Consider the following 15,993-nt stretch of genomic DNA (forward strand, 5'->3'; position numbering starts at 1 on the left):
ATGCAGCATCATCACGATCGTTAGCTGATGAAGAACTCATCATTATCTTTAATTGAAATCTGTGGGACTACATTTCAAATTCCGCGGATGCATAGCAGTAAATTAAAATTAAGAGTTACAGCTCTGTATTTCTTGGCTTTTGAAAGTAAATAAAATATTTATGGCAAAATGTATTCACCTTATGTGTAGGCTGCTTTGTAGCTATAAATAGCATGAAAATATATTTTTTTATTTTATTGTGCCACAATATGTTACCAAATTGCATATTCTGAGGTTACTAACAGATCACGACTTCAGCTGAAATGCAGCATTTCCAAAAGATGGTGTCCAAGGAGAAGTTAGAGCCAATCTAAATGTTAATTTTTTGGGGAATGTTTTTAGAAATTAATCCTGCAAGAAAAGTCTGTTTTACAGGAAGGTGAAGAATCACTCCAAAAACTTCAATGTCTGCATGACAATAACTTTTATACAGAAGCCATCACTCACCAGTTTTTGCCTTAAAAGCTGATTTTTTTCCTCCGAAGTACTGTTTTCTAAACTGATTCATATAAAAGTTAAATTTGTTGACAAGATGTGCAATAAAACACTAATTTCTAAAGAAGAAGGAGAAAAGGAATTGCTTCTCTGTATTTATTTAAGAAGCAAATGATTATCCACAAATTACAAAATTTCTCATCTGTGCCAAAGACAGTTTGTGGCATCTTGTGGCAGTGGAACTAATTGAAAGGACCATATAATGTTTAATTTCTGTGCTGTTGTATTGTTATATTGTTTTATTTCCATTTCACTTTCCTCTTCAGGGCTGCTAACATAGTATCTGCTGGTACAAGCCATCTGCAAGCACAGATAGCTATTTGTATTATGTGTCAGTGGTACACACACAAAAAACACAAGTTCTTTGACACAGCTATGTTAAATATACAGGGCAGCTGGATCTGATGAATTGAAGCAAACAAATAGTGTGCAAAGAGCTGTTTTTGTTTGTTTTTTTTTTTTTTTTTTTTTTAGGTTGTCATACAATGTAGGAAAGAAGTCTGACTACAGGAAGAAGAAAATACCAAACTTACCGTAACTCTCAGCTGAAAAAAGGAAGTAATCTTAAATGAATGGCTAACTCATCTAAGAACAAAAAGGAGGAAAAAATGTCCAGATAACAACAGTTGTAAAACAATTGAAACTGGAAGCTGGCATCATAGTATCGGTAGCTTCAGTTCAGAAACAGATGCCAGAGGCCCACTGGGTAACATCCTTACATAAGGGGAGAAATGTCTATGAACACACATGGAAGTGTCACTATGAAAGTTTGAAGGATTAGTAAAGTCCTGAGGTGATATCTTTCAGACGTATGCATTTATATCTTTATTTCCTCTTGTTGTCCCTGTAGATTCATCTAGGTCTGTGGCTTGTATTCAGGGGATACCAGAACTGGCAGTTTAAACAGACTGCAAGAAATTTGGGCAGCATACCCAAAAAGTCCCCTGCTCTTTTTTTAAGTACCATGGGATGGAACGCTGTTGGAGGTTTGAGACCTGGCAGTGCAAATCCCAAAATTGTGAAAAAAATATGTGTGAATCTCAAGCAATAACGCCGAACTGCAAACGTCACTGTTGCACATTAAAGCATGTTTTGTATGGAGGCAAGCCTACCTGCCCACTCATATCCCCATTATTTAACTCCAGGATCTTTGCAACTTGGAGAAAAGGGAATTCACCTAGATATTGCAGTTTCAGTCTTAGTGCATGTATTATCCCTAATCACACTGCATTTTTGAGGTTCAAAATATCACATTGAGAGTCTTAAATATTCTCCTGAACAGTGTAGGCAAATAGGACCCTAGTTTAACATCTCTGAGACATTAATTCTGCTCACATGTACTTACCCCACAGAAGGAAGTAAAAAAAAATGTACAACATTCCTCATAGAGGATAACAGAGATTCCCTGATGTCATCATATACATTAATCCTCATTACAGAAACTCATTTTGCCTGCAGGTAGGATATAGTAGCTTTTTTGTCTTTTTTCATTTAATGTATTACATTTTTAAAATCAGGGGCTAGGAATCCACTAAAAATGTGTTTCCCTTTTCATTTCATATACATGTAGAAATATTTTAAGTACTACTTAAACTACTGTGACTTCTGCTGCGCTTCCGCTGTGGAAAATGCTGTTTGCACCACTACTATTAGTAAGATTTGCGTAAATAACTAAAAGCTGAAGTGATGTCACAAAAAAAGAAATTTCCTGGGAAAAGATGGATATAATCCATAAATAGTGATTCTCCCAAACAGAAAGCAGTGATGCAATGTTGATACCATGCAGAAGTGCCTTCTGGGAATGCTTGTATGTCTCTGCTTCAACATCCAGAAAGGAGGAAAATGAAGACATGGTCGGGTATCTACAGAAAATGTATCTTGCTTCTTTACATGTCTAATACTATGATGACATACCTCTGTGGCTGAATCACGCTCACAATGAAATTACTACAAGGAAGGAATCATAAAGTTTTGTGGAAATTTGTTTCTGTCACTTGGGTATGAGAAGGCCTCTTAAATGTCATGGTAATCTCCACAGAGAAGGAAACTGATGCAAAAATGATAGTATATTAGCAGTCAAACGAAGAACATAAACCACATCAAGATTGCCAAGAGGTGTTTAAAAGTATATCAGAATTACCCCTCTAATTCCAAAAGTGAAGTGCACATATGTCAGCTTAGAAACAAAGAAGCTTTACTAATTGATAGTCAGTGTAAAATTTTAGCTAGGCTTGATGCACAGATTAAAAAATAAATATTTTCTGCTTTCATAATTGTCCAAGGCTTAAATGTACAGGTTAAAAAAAATAATTAAATATTTTCCCACTTATATGCACACATTTGTGCCCACAAACATATGTAGCATATGGATACACACACTCACACACATGCAGACGCACACATGCACACACTCACATGCACATGCACATATACTCAGATAATTTAAGAACTGAAGTATGACAGCACACAGTATTTAAAAGTATGCCTGAGAGTACAAGTTTGCATCCCACCATCAGACATGCAAAGGGAATTTTTTTACCAGCTACATATTAAACAAAAGTTCTAGTTCCATCAGAATTGTTCTTTTATACCATACATCAGTAAGGACTTGGATTCTTGTACAAAATAAGGCTTTTGGCTCAAAAATCACAGTTTAACATCAGCAGTTCGATCTGAGTGCAGTTTAGTAGGTTTGGTATTTAAACACATCTCCTAGCAGCCCAAAATTCAGTTTGAATAGTTGTATAGTTTAGATTGACATAACAAGCACATGGGTAATGCAGAATCTCAAATGTGGAATATCTTATCAAGTAGCAATACTGTAACAATCATAAAATTTAACTTTTAAAATGGGAAACTACAAGAGCTATAGAAAGTTTCCGACCTATTTTAACCATACAGTAGAGCACTCCAAGGCACACATTCACAAAGTAATTTTAAATTTACCCATGCTATGCTTCATTTTTCACTTTATTTTTGCAGGTTTGTCAGCCCATGGATTATATCTCACTGTACTGTTCTACTTTCAGCACCTGTAGATACATATCTAGCAGTTGTTTGAAATGTATACCCTGACATCAAAGCCACAACATGTTTACTTTTCCATATGTTAAAGGGACACTAAGAAGACGACATCCCTAGACCTCATAGTTTGCAGATAAGAGAAGAGGAGTTGAACGTGTTACAGACTTGTATGGATTGTTCTTGCATTGCTGATTTGATTTTACCTTCTTCCTTATGGAAAAATACAATTATTCATTTTAGTAAGGCTATAATACAAAACTTATATTTGTTTATGGCTCATGATTTAGGTGATGCAGTGGTGCAGAGGTTACTGTTGTTGCCTCACAGCAAGAGGTTCTCCAGTTTGATTCTTGGCTGGGGTGACTTCTGTGTGGAGTTTGCATGTCCTCCCTGAGTTTGCATGGGTTTTATCCCACATTCTAAAGACATGCATTTGGAGTGTTTCTCCCTGGGCCTCTGCTGAAAATGGGCTCTGTCCCATTTCGACTTTCCCAGTAAACAAACATTAAATAAATAAAATTAACTTTCACATCAACTCTGCCTGAAATACCCCAAACATGTTCTAAAGATTTACATGAATTAGTAAGTTGGAGTTACTATTCACCATGAGTCATTGTCTATTGATAAATTGATAAATGAACCAGCATCTCTCTCTCTCTTGCACACACACACACACACACACACACACACACACACACACACACACACACACACACACACACACACACACACACACACACAAACATGCACACATGGATGTTTGTGCATGGCTATATATATATATATATATATATATATATATATATATATATATATATATATGTCTGTTTGTTAAGAGACTCCCCTTTTAATGTCAATGAAATCACTTAATGAATATGTTGCAGTAAATCATGGGAATGTGGTGCCAGCATTCTTCATACCTAACTATGCCAGGTTGCTCCTAATTGAGGCATGCAGTGGATCCACTGGCATATTTAATTAGTGTCTCTGAACTCGGAAAACTATTGTTGTGTTACAAAAGCCAGATTATAATAAGAGCTTAGCATGTGTGTTAGCAATTTAAGACTCAGGAAATCATTTCAGAAATTAACACATTCTAACAGACAGGAAATGGTGAGCCTTATTTTGTCAATCCCATTTAAAGCATGGTTAAATTGTACAATTTAACTTAGAAAGTCAAGCATCCAACTACCAAAAAAAAAAAAAAATGCCTACAGGGCTACATTTGCACAATGCAGACTGAAGCATCCATCTAGAAAAAATTGTGCCCCAAAGCCATATTCTGCCAGGATGTCATCGCACTAAATAATAAACATTAGCTTAAAGCCTGCATCCCACTGCAGAGCTCTTGACAAGTTATAAAACTATAACACTAAGTTTTCACACCTCTGTACTAATAGAAATAATATGAAGTCATCAATTTAGCTTTGTATAGCGGACGTCTGAGTCCAGTTTTGTGCTGCATGTATATATGCTAATGTTTACATCAAGTCTCTTAAATTTACTAACAAAATAAGTATTTTATTTTTCTGCAGTAAGAGTTTTTGCTGCTCAAAAAAAAAACTTGACTGTCAAGTTTGCAGCAAAAAATATCATCAAACTCAAAGAGAAGAGAATGTAAGATATATACTATATTCCAAGTTCAAATGTGGGTGCTTCTTTCCCATCATCTGAGGATTATTAACTTCAGTGACAAATAACAATATACATTGAGCATTTGCTCCTCAAAAATATTATTTTCAGCCTTCTTATCTGTCTTTTGGCCCATCCTATGCGCAAGTTAGTTGGTATATTAAATGGAGTTGTGAATATTCTATACACTACACAAAGTTTGAAAGTGAATTCTGATACTGCAGATTCAATCACACTGCAATTTTTGAGCAGGCAGACAACCCAATAATGAAAAATGTTTCAAATATATATGCACATGCACTCACACATCTAAAACAACCACATGAGTTCTAGTAACAGACATATATAGACACATGACCGCAACCTCTGTTGAAATTTGCACTTACTCTCAGTTCAATATTATCACGTTCTGATCCCATGGTCCTCTGGGAATGCGTCCCAATTTTTTTGTGCTTCTGCAGTCCTTTCTCTAGATCTGAACTCTGAAATTTAAGGGCCAGTGTAAGGCTAAAAGAGCTGACACTGACTGAGGCATTCACAGCTGAATAGACAAACCAGCTATTCATTCCACCAGCACTGCCTGCTGTGGTCACCACACGGGGGGGGCGGCAACTTGGCAGGGACAGAATGGGTTGACTACAGGCTTTCTTGTTCTGGAAGATATAATATCCATATACATATATAAAACCACTTATTGTCCAAAAGATACAGTATGTTTTGTTTGCAGAGATATGTACTGCAGTCTATGATACAAGTAAAGAAAATATACTGGAGTAACTATAGCCCTTCCAAATTCAGAAAGTGAGATTTTGAAAGGGTAAATTTAGAGACATATTTCCCTTACAACATATTTTATTATGCACTTTATAATTTATTTAAAAGAAGCAGGACTTGAAATGCTATGTTATTTACTTTGGAGGCAGGACTGTCCTTGCATATAATTACCCAGCTTCTGCTAGACATCACTCTAAGGGCAGGCTGCACCGAATAGTTTTAAATACAGATCACGCCAGCCTAATCTTATTTTGGGTGTCCTTTCTTAAAGATTTATTTTAGGGGGACTGTCTTGTGGAACTAGCAATTTGAAGAACTCTTTGCCAGTTACAGCATTGTTTAATAAGTTATATAATGTATACATGTTTATCTATATTATGCATTAATAAATAGCATTAAGGGTTCCAGCTGGTTGCTTCCATGATAACCCAGAAGCCACGGATGACACAAATAGCACACAGTGGGATTTATCCTTTCCTGACTCTCTTCCCCATTGTACACCTCAGTTTGTTGATGGAGTTAGGCAGCGTGTCATTACAGTGTGAGAACTGCTGTCTGATGCAACTGCACATGCTTTTGCCATGAAAGTCCATGTCATTTGAGAACTTATAAACAATCTTGTGTTACTGGATTCTTCTGCACATATATCTCTGTGCAGTTTATACTGAATATGTACATCATACAATTACACGAATAGTGTAAAATGTAGAAGGACTACCCTTTCAGGATGCTTAGACACAGGAAGTCAGCTGGGCACTGTTTAATTAGTACCATATAATGGCACTGTAAAGCCCAAAGACAGCACTCTTTCAGTGTTTCAGTATAAAGAGGAATGTCATAAATGTGGCTTACAGATACAGCATAAAATACACACACACACGCAGACACACACACACATATATATATATATATATATATATATATATATATATATATATATATATATATACACACATGTGTGTGTGTGTGTGTGTGTGTGTGTGTCTATATATATTTAGATATAAAATATATGCTTATATTTAAATATAAAATATATGAATATATTCATATATTTCAACTACTCTAATTGCTGGCACTCCAAAAACTGAAAAAACAAATTGACTACACCAATAATCAAAAAAGCAACTCATCGAAATCCATACGGTCGAACATTTAGTTATAAAAGACTTCACTACATAACCTCCATTATACCATGACCCCCCATTAATATTCCAAAACGTGCACGCTGATTGGCCAGCGTGCACGTTGTAAATCGACTTATACTAATGGAAAAAGGTCCGGTCACCCGGACTTTTTCCATTAGTATAAGTCTCTTTTAAAACACTGTCTCACTATGTTAAACTCCTTTAACATAGCGACACAGTGTGTAAAAAGCAACGGAGATCTTGCTTTCTCCGTTGCTTTTTTTTTAAACCTGTCTCGCTATGTTAAATGGGTTTAACATAGCGAGACTTCTTTAAAATAAGCAACGGACATCTCCGTTGCTTATTTTAAAGCTGTCTCGCTATGTTAAACCCATTTAACATAACAAAACAGTAAAAAGCAACGGAGATCTTGCTTTCTCCGTTGCTTTTGGCCACAGCTCTGATGTACTGCGTAGGCATGCGCAGTACATCAGACCTGCCGCAGATACCAGACAGCTGCGGAAGGGCAGCAAAGAGGCATTATACAATGTCATTATTTAAGAAAAGTAATTATTTCTTTTCTTAAATAATGTCATAGTATAACAGCAATAACCCACGCCTGGGTGTGGGTAATGCGGGATTTACCCACGGTTGTCTTTGTTTGGTCCCTCGGGCTTCACCTTCGGGACCAAACGATGCCAACTGTGGGTAAATCCCACATTACCCACACCCAGGCGTGGGTTATTGCTATATTAACTCCTTCAATAATATTCCATCCTAAAAAAAATAAAACGCCACTAATAATCCTACTCAACTGCTAGTAACTGCACTTTTACAAATAAAAATAGGAATCACATACCTTTAACCACATTGGTCTCTTTTTTGCACACATTCCATGAACACAACACCCAAAACATCATATTTACATGATGTGCTCTGCACCCACGTTCCCTTACTTATGTATACTAACTCCATATATATAAAAGACCAGCAAACATGAAACACTGTTTCAGTGTTATAGTTGACTGTGTATTGACTATTCCAAGCATTGAAGAACTGTGTTGCTGATGATCTACACATGACAAAAAATGTGTCATTGACAATATACACTCCTACCAATATATAAATACATATATATATATATATATATATATATATATATATATATATATATATGGGTTACCTTCATTTTATCGACAGCCCATTTGACTGAAACCCATTTGACTGACAACTCATTTGCCTGACAACTAGTACTTCAGTACACTTTAAGGCAAATAGGGACTTGTCCCCTTCCCCAATGTAGTGCGACCCTGGAGTTGGTATAAATAGTTAGGGGCAGTGGGGGGGGTGAAGGGGCGAAGCCCCCCCCCCCACTTATTTTGGTTTAAATTCTGTAGTTTTTGTGTTATTTTCTTCTTTTAAATGCTGCGCCTCCCCACACACCCCTAACTATATATACCAACTCCAGGGTCGTACTACATTGGGGAAGGAGACAAATCCCTGTTATTTGCCTTAAAGTGTACCAAATTACTAGTTGTCAGTCAAATGGGTTTCAGTCAAATGAAATTTCGATCAAATGAAGGTAACCCATATATATATATATATATATATATATATATATATATATATATATATACACACATGCATACATATACCTCTTTCTTTATATATATAAATAATACATATATGTATCTATATATATATATATATATATATATATATATATATATATATATATTTAAACATACATATATCTATATCTATCTAAATGTGTATATATATATATATATATTATTTATATATATATATATATATATATATATATATATATATACACATGCATACACATATACCGCTATATATATATATAATACATATATATATATATATATATATATATATATATATATATATATATATATATATATATATATATATATATATATATATATATATATATATATATATATATATATATTTAAACATACATATATCTATATCTATCTAAATGCATATATATATATATATATATATATATATATATATATATATATATACATATATATATATATATACAGATACAGATATTTATCTGTATCTATTTTATCTATCTTGATATAAGAATGGCATTTCATTTTGATAAATGTGCAAAAGCAACATTTAAATCAGGAATGTTGCAGTACCAAGAAAATATCAATCTAGAACAGGAATGTGATGTAAAGGAACTTGAGCAGCAAAGTATATATAAATATTTGGGAATTAATGAAGGATCAGCAATAAAACACAAACAAATACAAACAAAACTCAGTAATGAATAAAAACCCAGTAATGAATAATTCAGAAGACCAAAACTAATATCCAAAACAGTCTTGATATCTAGGAATAACATCCAAGCTATAAAGTATTTTTCTTTTCCTGTTTTAACTTACTGATTGGCTCCCCAAAGGTATTGTATCAGTTGGACAGAAAAACAGGAAAAATGCTTCACGCTTATCAGATTATACAGCCATACATAAAAATCAGTGTATGCCAAGATTATATATTCCACACCCTGAAGGAGGTATAGGCCTCTTCGAAACTGATTGCATGTATAGATCTGCGATCTTGGGACTGCATACATATCTGTTGACCTCAAGAGATCTAAACAGTGAAAGTTTTACAACATGATGAGAAGAAGTCTAAGATGACCCCTCTGCTTAGTTCAGCAGAAGCATTCATGTGGCAAGCGGGAATGGAAATAAAAAAAAAAAGAAGTAGAAAAAATCAGACAACTGAATGTGTGAAAAGACAATAGAAATAATATAAGGAGAAGGATCAGCAGTGAAGGAAATACATATGGAAAAGCCATATATATATATATATATATATATATATATATATATATATATATATATATATATAGTGGCAGCTATACAGATCTCCTGGAACAATCTCATGTGGATCAGGATTTGACACAGGAATGGTTAAGGAGAGGTGAGTTGAAACCAAAGGATAAAAGGTTAATAATGGTAGCACAGGATAGCGGAATACATACGCATTGGTTTACAAAGTCCACTGAACATGAAGAAGAAACAGACAAATGTACATTTTGTTAAAAAGAATTGGAAATATTCACATACCTTGTTGTTGGGTGTGATACACTCATAGCAGAGGGCCTGTACACTGAAAGGCGCAAAAATGTGGCAAGACTGTTGCATTTGGGATTGTGCAAACACTGCAAGTAGCTGAGAAGCACTGGAAACATGAACCACAAAGTATTATAGAGAACGATGAAGTGTGCATCACATGGAATCACCCATTACCAACAGTTCCAAAATAGTGTACATCACATGGAATCACCCATTACCAACAGTTCCAAAATAGTGTACATCACATGGAATCACCCATTACCAACAGTTCCAAAATAGTGTACATCACATGAAATCACCCATTACCAACAGTTCCAAAATAGTGTACATCAAATGAATCACCCATTACCAACAGTTCCAAAATAGTGTACATCACATGGAATCACCCATTACCAACAGTTCCAAAATAGTGTACATCACATGGAATCACCCATTACCAACAGTTCCAAAATAGTGTACATCACATGGAATCACCCATTACCAACAGTTCCAAAATATGTGAGAGAAAATTACATATGGTAGTTCATTAAATGAAGACAAAAGTTGCATTGATCACTAAAATTACTACACCTAACAATTACAGTATCTCATGCACAGAGAGACACAAAGTCATAAAATATCAAAATTTCCTGGCAGAAACGAGAGCAATGTGGAAGAAAGATGCTCATTTCCAATAGTATTGCGAGCAATGGGTCTCATAAAAAAGAATTTACAGTCATATTTAGACATGTTACCATAACAAGTAAGTCCATATGAATTGCAGAAGGAGTTAATTCTGAGCCTATTGTGGATGCTCGAAGAGCACTTTTAGCTAACATCAAAAACTAAAACAATTCTAATTTCAGAAACTTTAATCAGACTCTGACTTAAGAATGGGATCTAGTCTTATCATGGTATTAGAAATCCAAAAGAGTTGGAGAAATTAAACTGGCATTTAGCCTAGTACTTACCCATAAACCTATGAACCTATAAAATGCTAGTCAATGAAAATGGCCCCATTCACTAAATTTCATTTCATCACAACTGACGCAATGTAAACAGTATTATCTAAAGGAAATAATCATATGCACATTACTTCAGAGAAAACACTGATTTTAAATAAACCAAACTCTTCCTTGCAGTGGCTTGCAACTCCTTTACACCACTCTAACTTAAATTTAAAAATGTAAAATGTCTGCATTTTGGTTAAACATTCACTATGTTACCAGTAACAAAGCAAACATTGATGAATGTTGTTTCATCTACTCATACAATTGCTGCAAACTATAATTTGGTCAATTTCGTGCAAAGCTATGGGCAGTCAAAAAGTATAAACAACAACAAGGCCTAAGCAATATGTCCTACATGCACCGACTCAAAGCCCTGTCACTATACTCAGTATCCAACAGACTGCTAAGAGGTGACCTGTGTATGGCACATAAGTCATCGTTCGACCAAATATTGATGGATTTTCTATACCTCAGCAAGTCAAATGCCATCAGGAATACTCTGTCAAGGGATCTAAATGTCTTCTGTAACATTAACAGAGTGGTTTGGAGGAGCTGGTATATCATACATATTGTACTGCTACTCCGGAACAGACTCCCTAGCGACATAAAACAGAGTTCATCCCTGTCCATATTCAAGCACAGCTTGGATCTATGGATGGGAAACAGAACATTTACCCTGGGACTGGCCACTGTACTAATAAAGGCAGCCCTAAATGCTTTATTCCATACATGGATCCTCTCAAATTATCTACGGTGTGATCCTGGTTATTCTCATTATAGGTAATATATAATTATTAACCATTGGATGAGTAAGGCCAGTCTCTAACCAAATGGGATAGGTTAATTTGAACACAAAAAGGGAAACTGGCTAGTCTTAAAATGGCCTGCAAGGACAGCTAGCCTAGTACTTACCTGTGTACCTACCTATGAACCTATAAAAATATCTTTACCAAATGGTCTGTTTTGAAGGCTACCAGTAATAAACCATCTCCTTGTAATTCTAACAGTGGTACAATAGAACAGGTTGAAGGCTTAGATCCACATGGGAGAAGTCTGATTACTTTTGCATTGGACCATTAATGGAGCTGCTCAGTCACATGTCAGTTATAGTTTTGTACCAATGTATGCATGAGAGAGAGAATGTGTGTGTGTGTGTGTGTGTGTGTGTGTGTGTGTGTGTGTGTGTGTGTGTGTGTGTGTGTGTCACACAAAGACAAAACACTTCAGCCCCAACACAATGGAGCATGACAGTTGCATTCAAGGACAGCAGACCAGGTTTATCTTCTTCTAAAAAATTACAGTGAATTTGTGAATGAAATATAGTAGGTCAGAGTGAGGTGGGTCATTCCTGGAATGCCAGTGTTTATAACACTGCTCTGCAATTGTTTAGCATGTACATTATATCTCATTGGGCAGGACTGTAATCCATTGGCAAGCAGTGGGGATTTTATAAAATGGACTTATATAGCCTACAAATCAGTTTTGCCAGCAAGGGTTAGGTAGCCACAAGGTAAATATACAAGGTATACAATGCACAACAGTTGTTTTATTTTTAAACAGAGTAGTTAGTTTAAATCAAATGAACTCACATGTTGATCTAACCAAGACGTTGATAGCTTCCTTCTGTAGGCCAATCTCAGTCCATTGAACCTGTACATTTGCAGCATGGAAGAAATGGACAATTCCATATCCCAAGATGATCTCAAAATTCATTTTGAACTATAGAAACTGGACCTAAAGTTAGAAGGGAAATGGTATAGAGCAGCTGCAAGAATGAAACAGTTTGAGATGCAAAGGGAGTAAAAAACAGAGAGCCCAAAGACAAAGAAAGAGAGAATCATTGTCTACATAAGAAATCCTCAGTCTTTGTCAGATTCACACAAGAACTATTTCTTTAGTATAAAAGGAGATTATTTAATAGTACGAGATACAGAGATAGAGACTAGAAACAGTGGCACTCTGTCCACATTCCCACCTCCTACCAGACATACACAGAATTATGTAACAAAACAAAACAAAGAAACTAGTCCAACATGGTGAAAAAAACTTATTTTACTAATCTACAAAAATCCCATGTCAGGAATCCTAAAATGTTTTGGTCATTCATCAATAAACTCCTCAAATCCAGTAAAACCCATGAACTAGTCTCCTACCCATTGACACTGACCAAAATATAGCTTCCACATTTAACTTCCATTTCATTAATGCAGCCTCATCATTACCCCAGAAGACCTCCCCTGTTCTTTACTGTACACTCGAAATCTAACAATTCTCCTGCTTTCATTATGCAGCAAGTTTCCACTAACATCCAAAAACTCCTTAGCAAATTTAAACCTACTACTGTAGCAGCTAGCAATTGTTCATCCGAATACCTGCAACTTGTAGCTGAATCCATAGTATATCTTGTCTCTATTCTTATCAATAGATTCATCTCTGAATCTCGTGCTTAAACCTTTACTTGCCTATATTAACTGGGGGTACAACAAGGCATCATCCTTGGTCTCCCACTCTTCAACTTCCTTATAAACAGCCAACATACAGCAACTGGCAAGGCCACATTCACACAGTATACAGATAACTGCAGACTCATCTGGTCATGCTCCACTTGCCTTAGCTGCAATACATCTCACAACAATCTTTCTCTTCCATTTAGAAATGGATAAAACCAATCCTATTTATTGCTAAATGCCAAGAAAACTACACTAATGCACTTCACCCCCAAATAATTTCAGTTACAGAATAATTTCCAAATTTATTCCTTAAACCACATTTTGTTCAAAACTATCTCTCAAACCAAACATTGATGACTTATGATTGACAACAAACTCAAATTTCAGATTCACATTCAAAAAGCAATTAAATAAACCCACCTGCAAATAGGTCTCCTCTCATAGTACAAGCCCAAAAAAGACATAAGTAACCTACCACCTACCAAGCCTACTCTATGAGTCTCCAGTATTTACAAATATCCAAAACCGTCAATGTTATAAAGATTGCCAGATATGGTCTTAATCTGCCCAATAAAGCTCATCACCGAAGTGCCCCAAGAGCCTTAAAATGGCTTGAATTTCCAAACTACTTGATCTTCTCACAACTTAAACATGCAGACAGCATCATCTTTCACCCTAAAAACTAACACCAATTACTTCAATAATAAAACAGTGCAATGCCAGTAGACTTCTCTGTTCTAAAGGTAAATACCTTGCATCGTCACAAAAATATTTCAGTAGCCATGTGGATGCCTGATATTCCACATGCATAACAAAATTGTGGAATTCCTTGCTCTTATTAGACAATTAGTAAGTACTAAGTTCTTCAAAGCCCATCTTAAATCCCATCTGTTAGTCTTTTGTCTCTCTGTCTGCCCATCTCATCCTAGCTAGAAACTCCTAACTCTCATCAACATTTATTAATATCCTCATTGCTAATAATGCAAGTTATCTTAACCATCTCCCTCTCTCTCTAAAATGGCTGGGACAATAATTTAATTTTTCTCTATATTCTTTGAAGTCCTCTTTATGATCTCATTTCACCAGATAGCTAATGAAGCTATTTCATTTTACTCCCTTATGTTTTTTGTATACATTGTAAGTACTATATATATCTCATCTAATTATCCCTATAATGACACGTGTTTACTCATAAGCTGCTCTCCATTATAATACTTGTTTCCTGAGTAATGTGTGAATTACTCTAGTAACCTTGTACAATGTATTATTGAGAATGTTTTTTTTAGCTTTTTTACCTGGGCCTCTGCTGAAAATAAGTCTCTCACCGCCTAATTAAGCTTCCCAGTAAACAAATGCAAATAAATTTATTTAGGCATTTAAATATGTGTGTAATCACCAGCTAGACCGGGACATGGGAGTGAAATTTCTAACCCCTCTGCTCACAGATAGGGCAGTGCATACTGTGAATAAGGTAAATGAAACGGGCTGCCTTTATTATTTAAAAGCAACACATTGTCATTTTGAATGTTAGAAACTGACATCCAAAGCTTATAATAAAAAGTGTAGAACACAGGAGAAAAGCAGAAAATAGAATCAGTGAATTCATTGTAGACTTACTTTAATAAGAGAATGACTGGGAGTCAAATTACATTTGAAATGTTGGGAGACCTTATCATAAGTACTTTGTCAATGGATATGAGAGTCTGGCTGGCAGATGGGAATGCACCACTGCTGAAGAATAGGTAGAAAGGATGACCTCTGGATGACCTCTGTTTATCCAGAAAGACTCAGCTGCACAGGAGAGAGTTAGATGGCACTGCACATAGGTGGCAGTCCACAGCAGGTTCTACAAGCAAACAAGAAAGACACTGTTTCTGTTGAATGCCACGTCTTGAATTTAAATATTTCCAGTGGGCAACCAAGTAGGTCATGTACAGTTCAAATGTCCACAGTGGAAAGGTGAGGAAAAGTCAAGTGAAGTAACTAACAAAGGATGCACCATAATGGTGGTGGGTTGTCTTGAAAAAACAGCTTTTCCAAACTAACAAAACAGCTTGTGTATTATTACCCTAGTAGAAGGGAGTAAAGCAATTGGTAACAGGGATACAGAATCTGACATAACTAATGTTAAGCTCACATTTGTTAAAAAGATGCATTCCTTGGCTGGGCAGTCCACTCTAGTACTGGTCATGGAAGGGACACCTTTTCAGTATCATTGGTCAGAGTTAGCTTGGACTGGAAAGGGGAGAGCAAAGGAATGATCAGGGGACAGTGCTGGATGATACCCAGGCAGATATTTTAACAAAAAGTCATTTTAATGATGCAGTTCCCTGTGTAC

General features: G+C 35.6%; 1 protein-coding gene across 1 annotated transcript in view; it reads right to left on the reverse strand.

Moving 5' to 3' along the window:
* The window catches only part of NINJ2 (ninjurin 2), a 753,014-nt gene extending 747,243 nt beyond the window's left edge, over positions 1-5,771 (reverse strand). The window contains exon 1 of the mRNA XM_044087492.1: positions 5,577-5,771. Within this exon, the coding sequence (XP_043943427.1) occupies positions 5,577-5,756 (180 nt within the window). The 5' untranslated portion in view covers positions 5,757-5,771. The remainder of the gene's footprint in view (positions 1-5,576) is intronic.
* Positions 5,772-15,993: the final 10,222 nt, after the last annotated feature.

Source organism: Protopterus annectens, chromosome 11.part0, assembly GCF_019279795.1.
Source record: "Protopterus annectens isolate FY-2018-M chromosome 11.part0, PAN1.0, whole genome shotgun sequence".
NCBI lineage: Eukaryota > Metazoa > Chordata > Ceratodontiformes > Protopteridae > Protopterus > Protopterus annectens.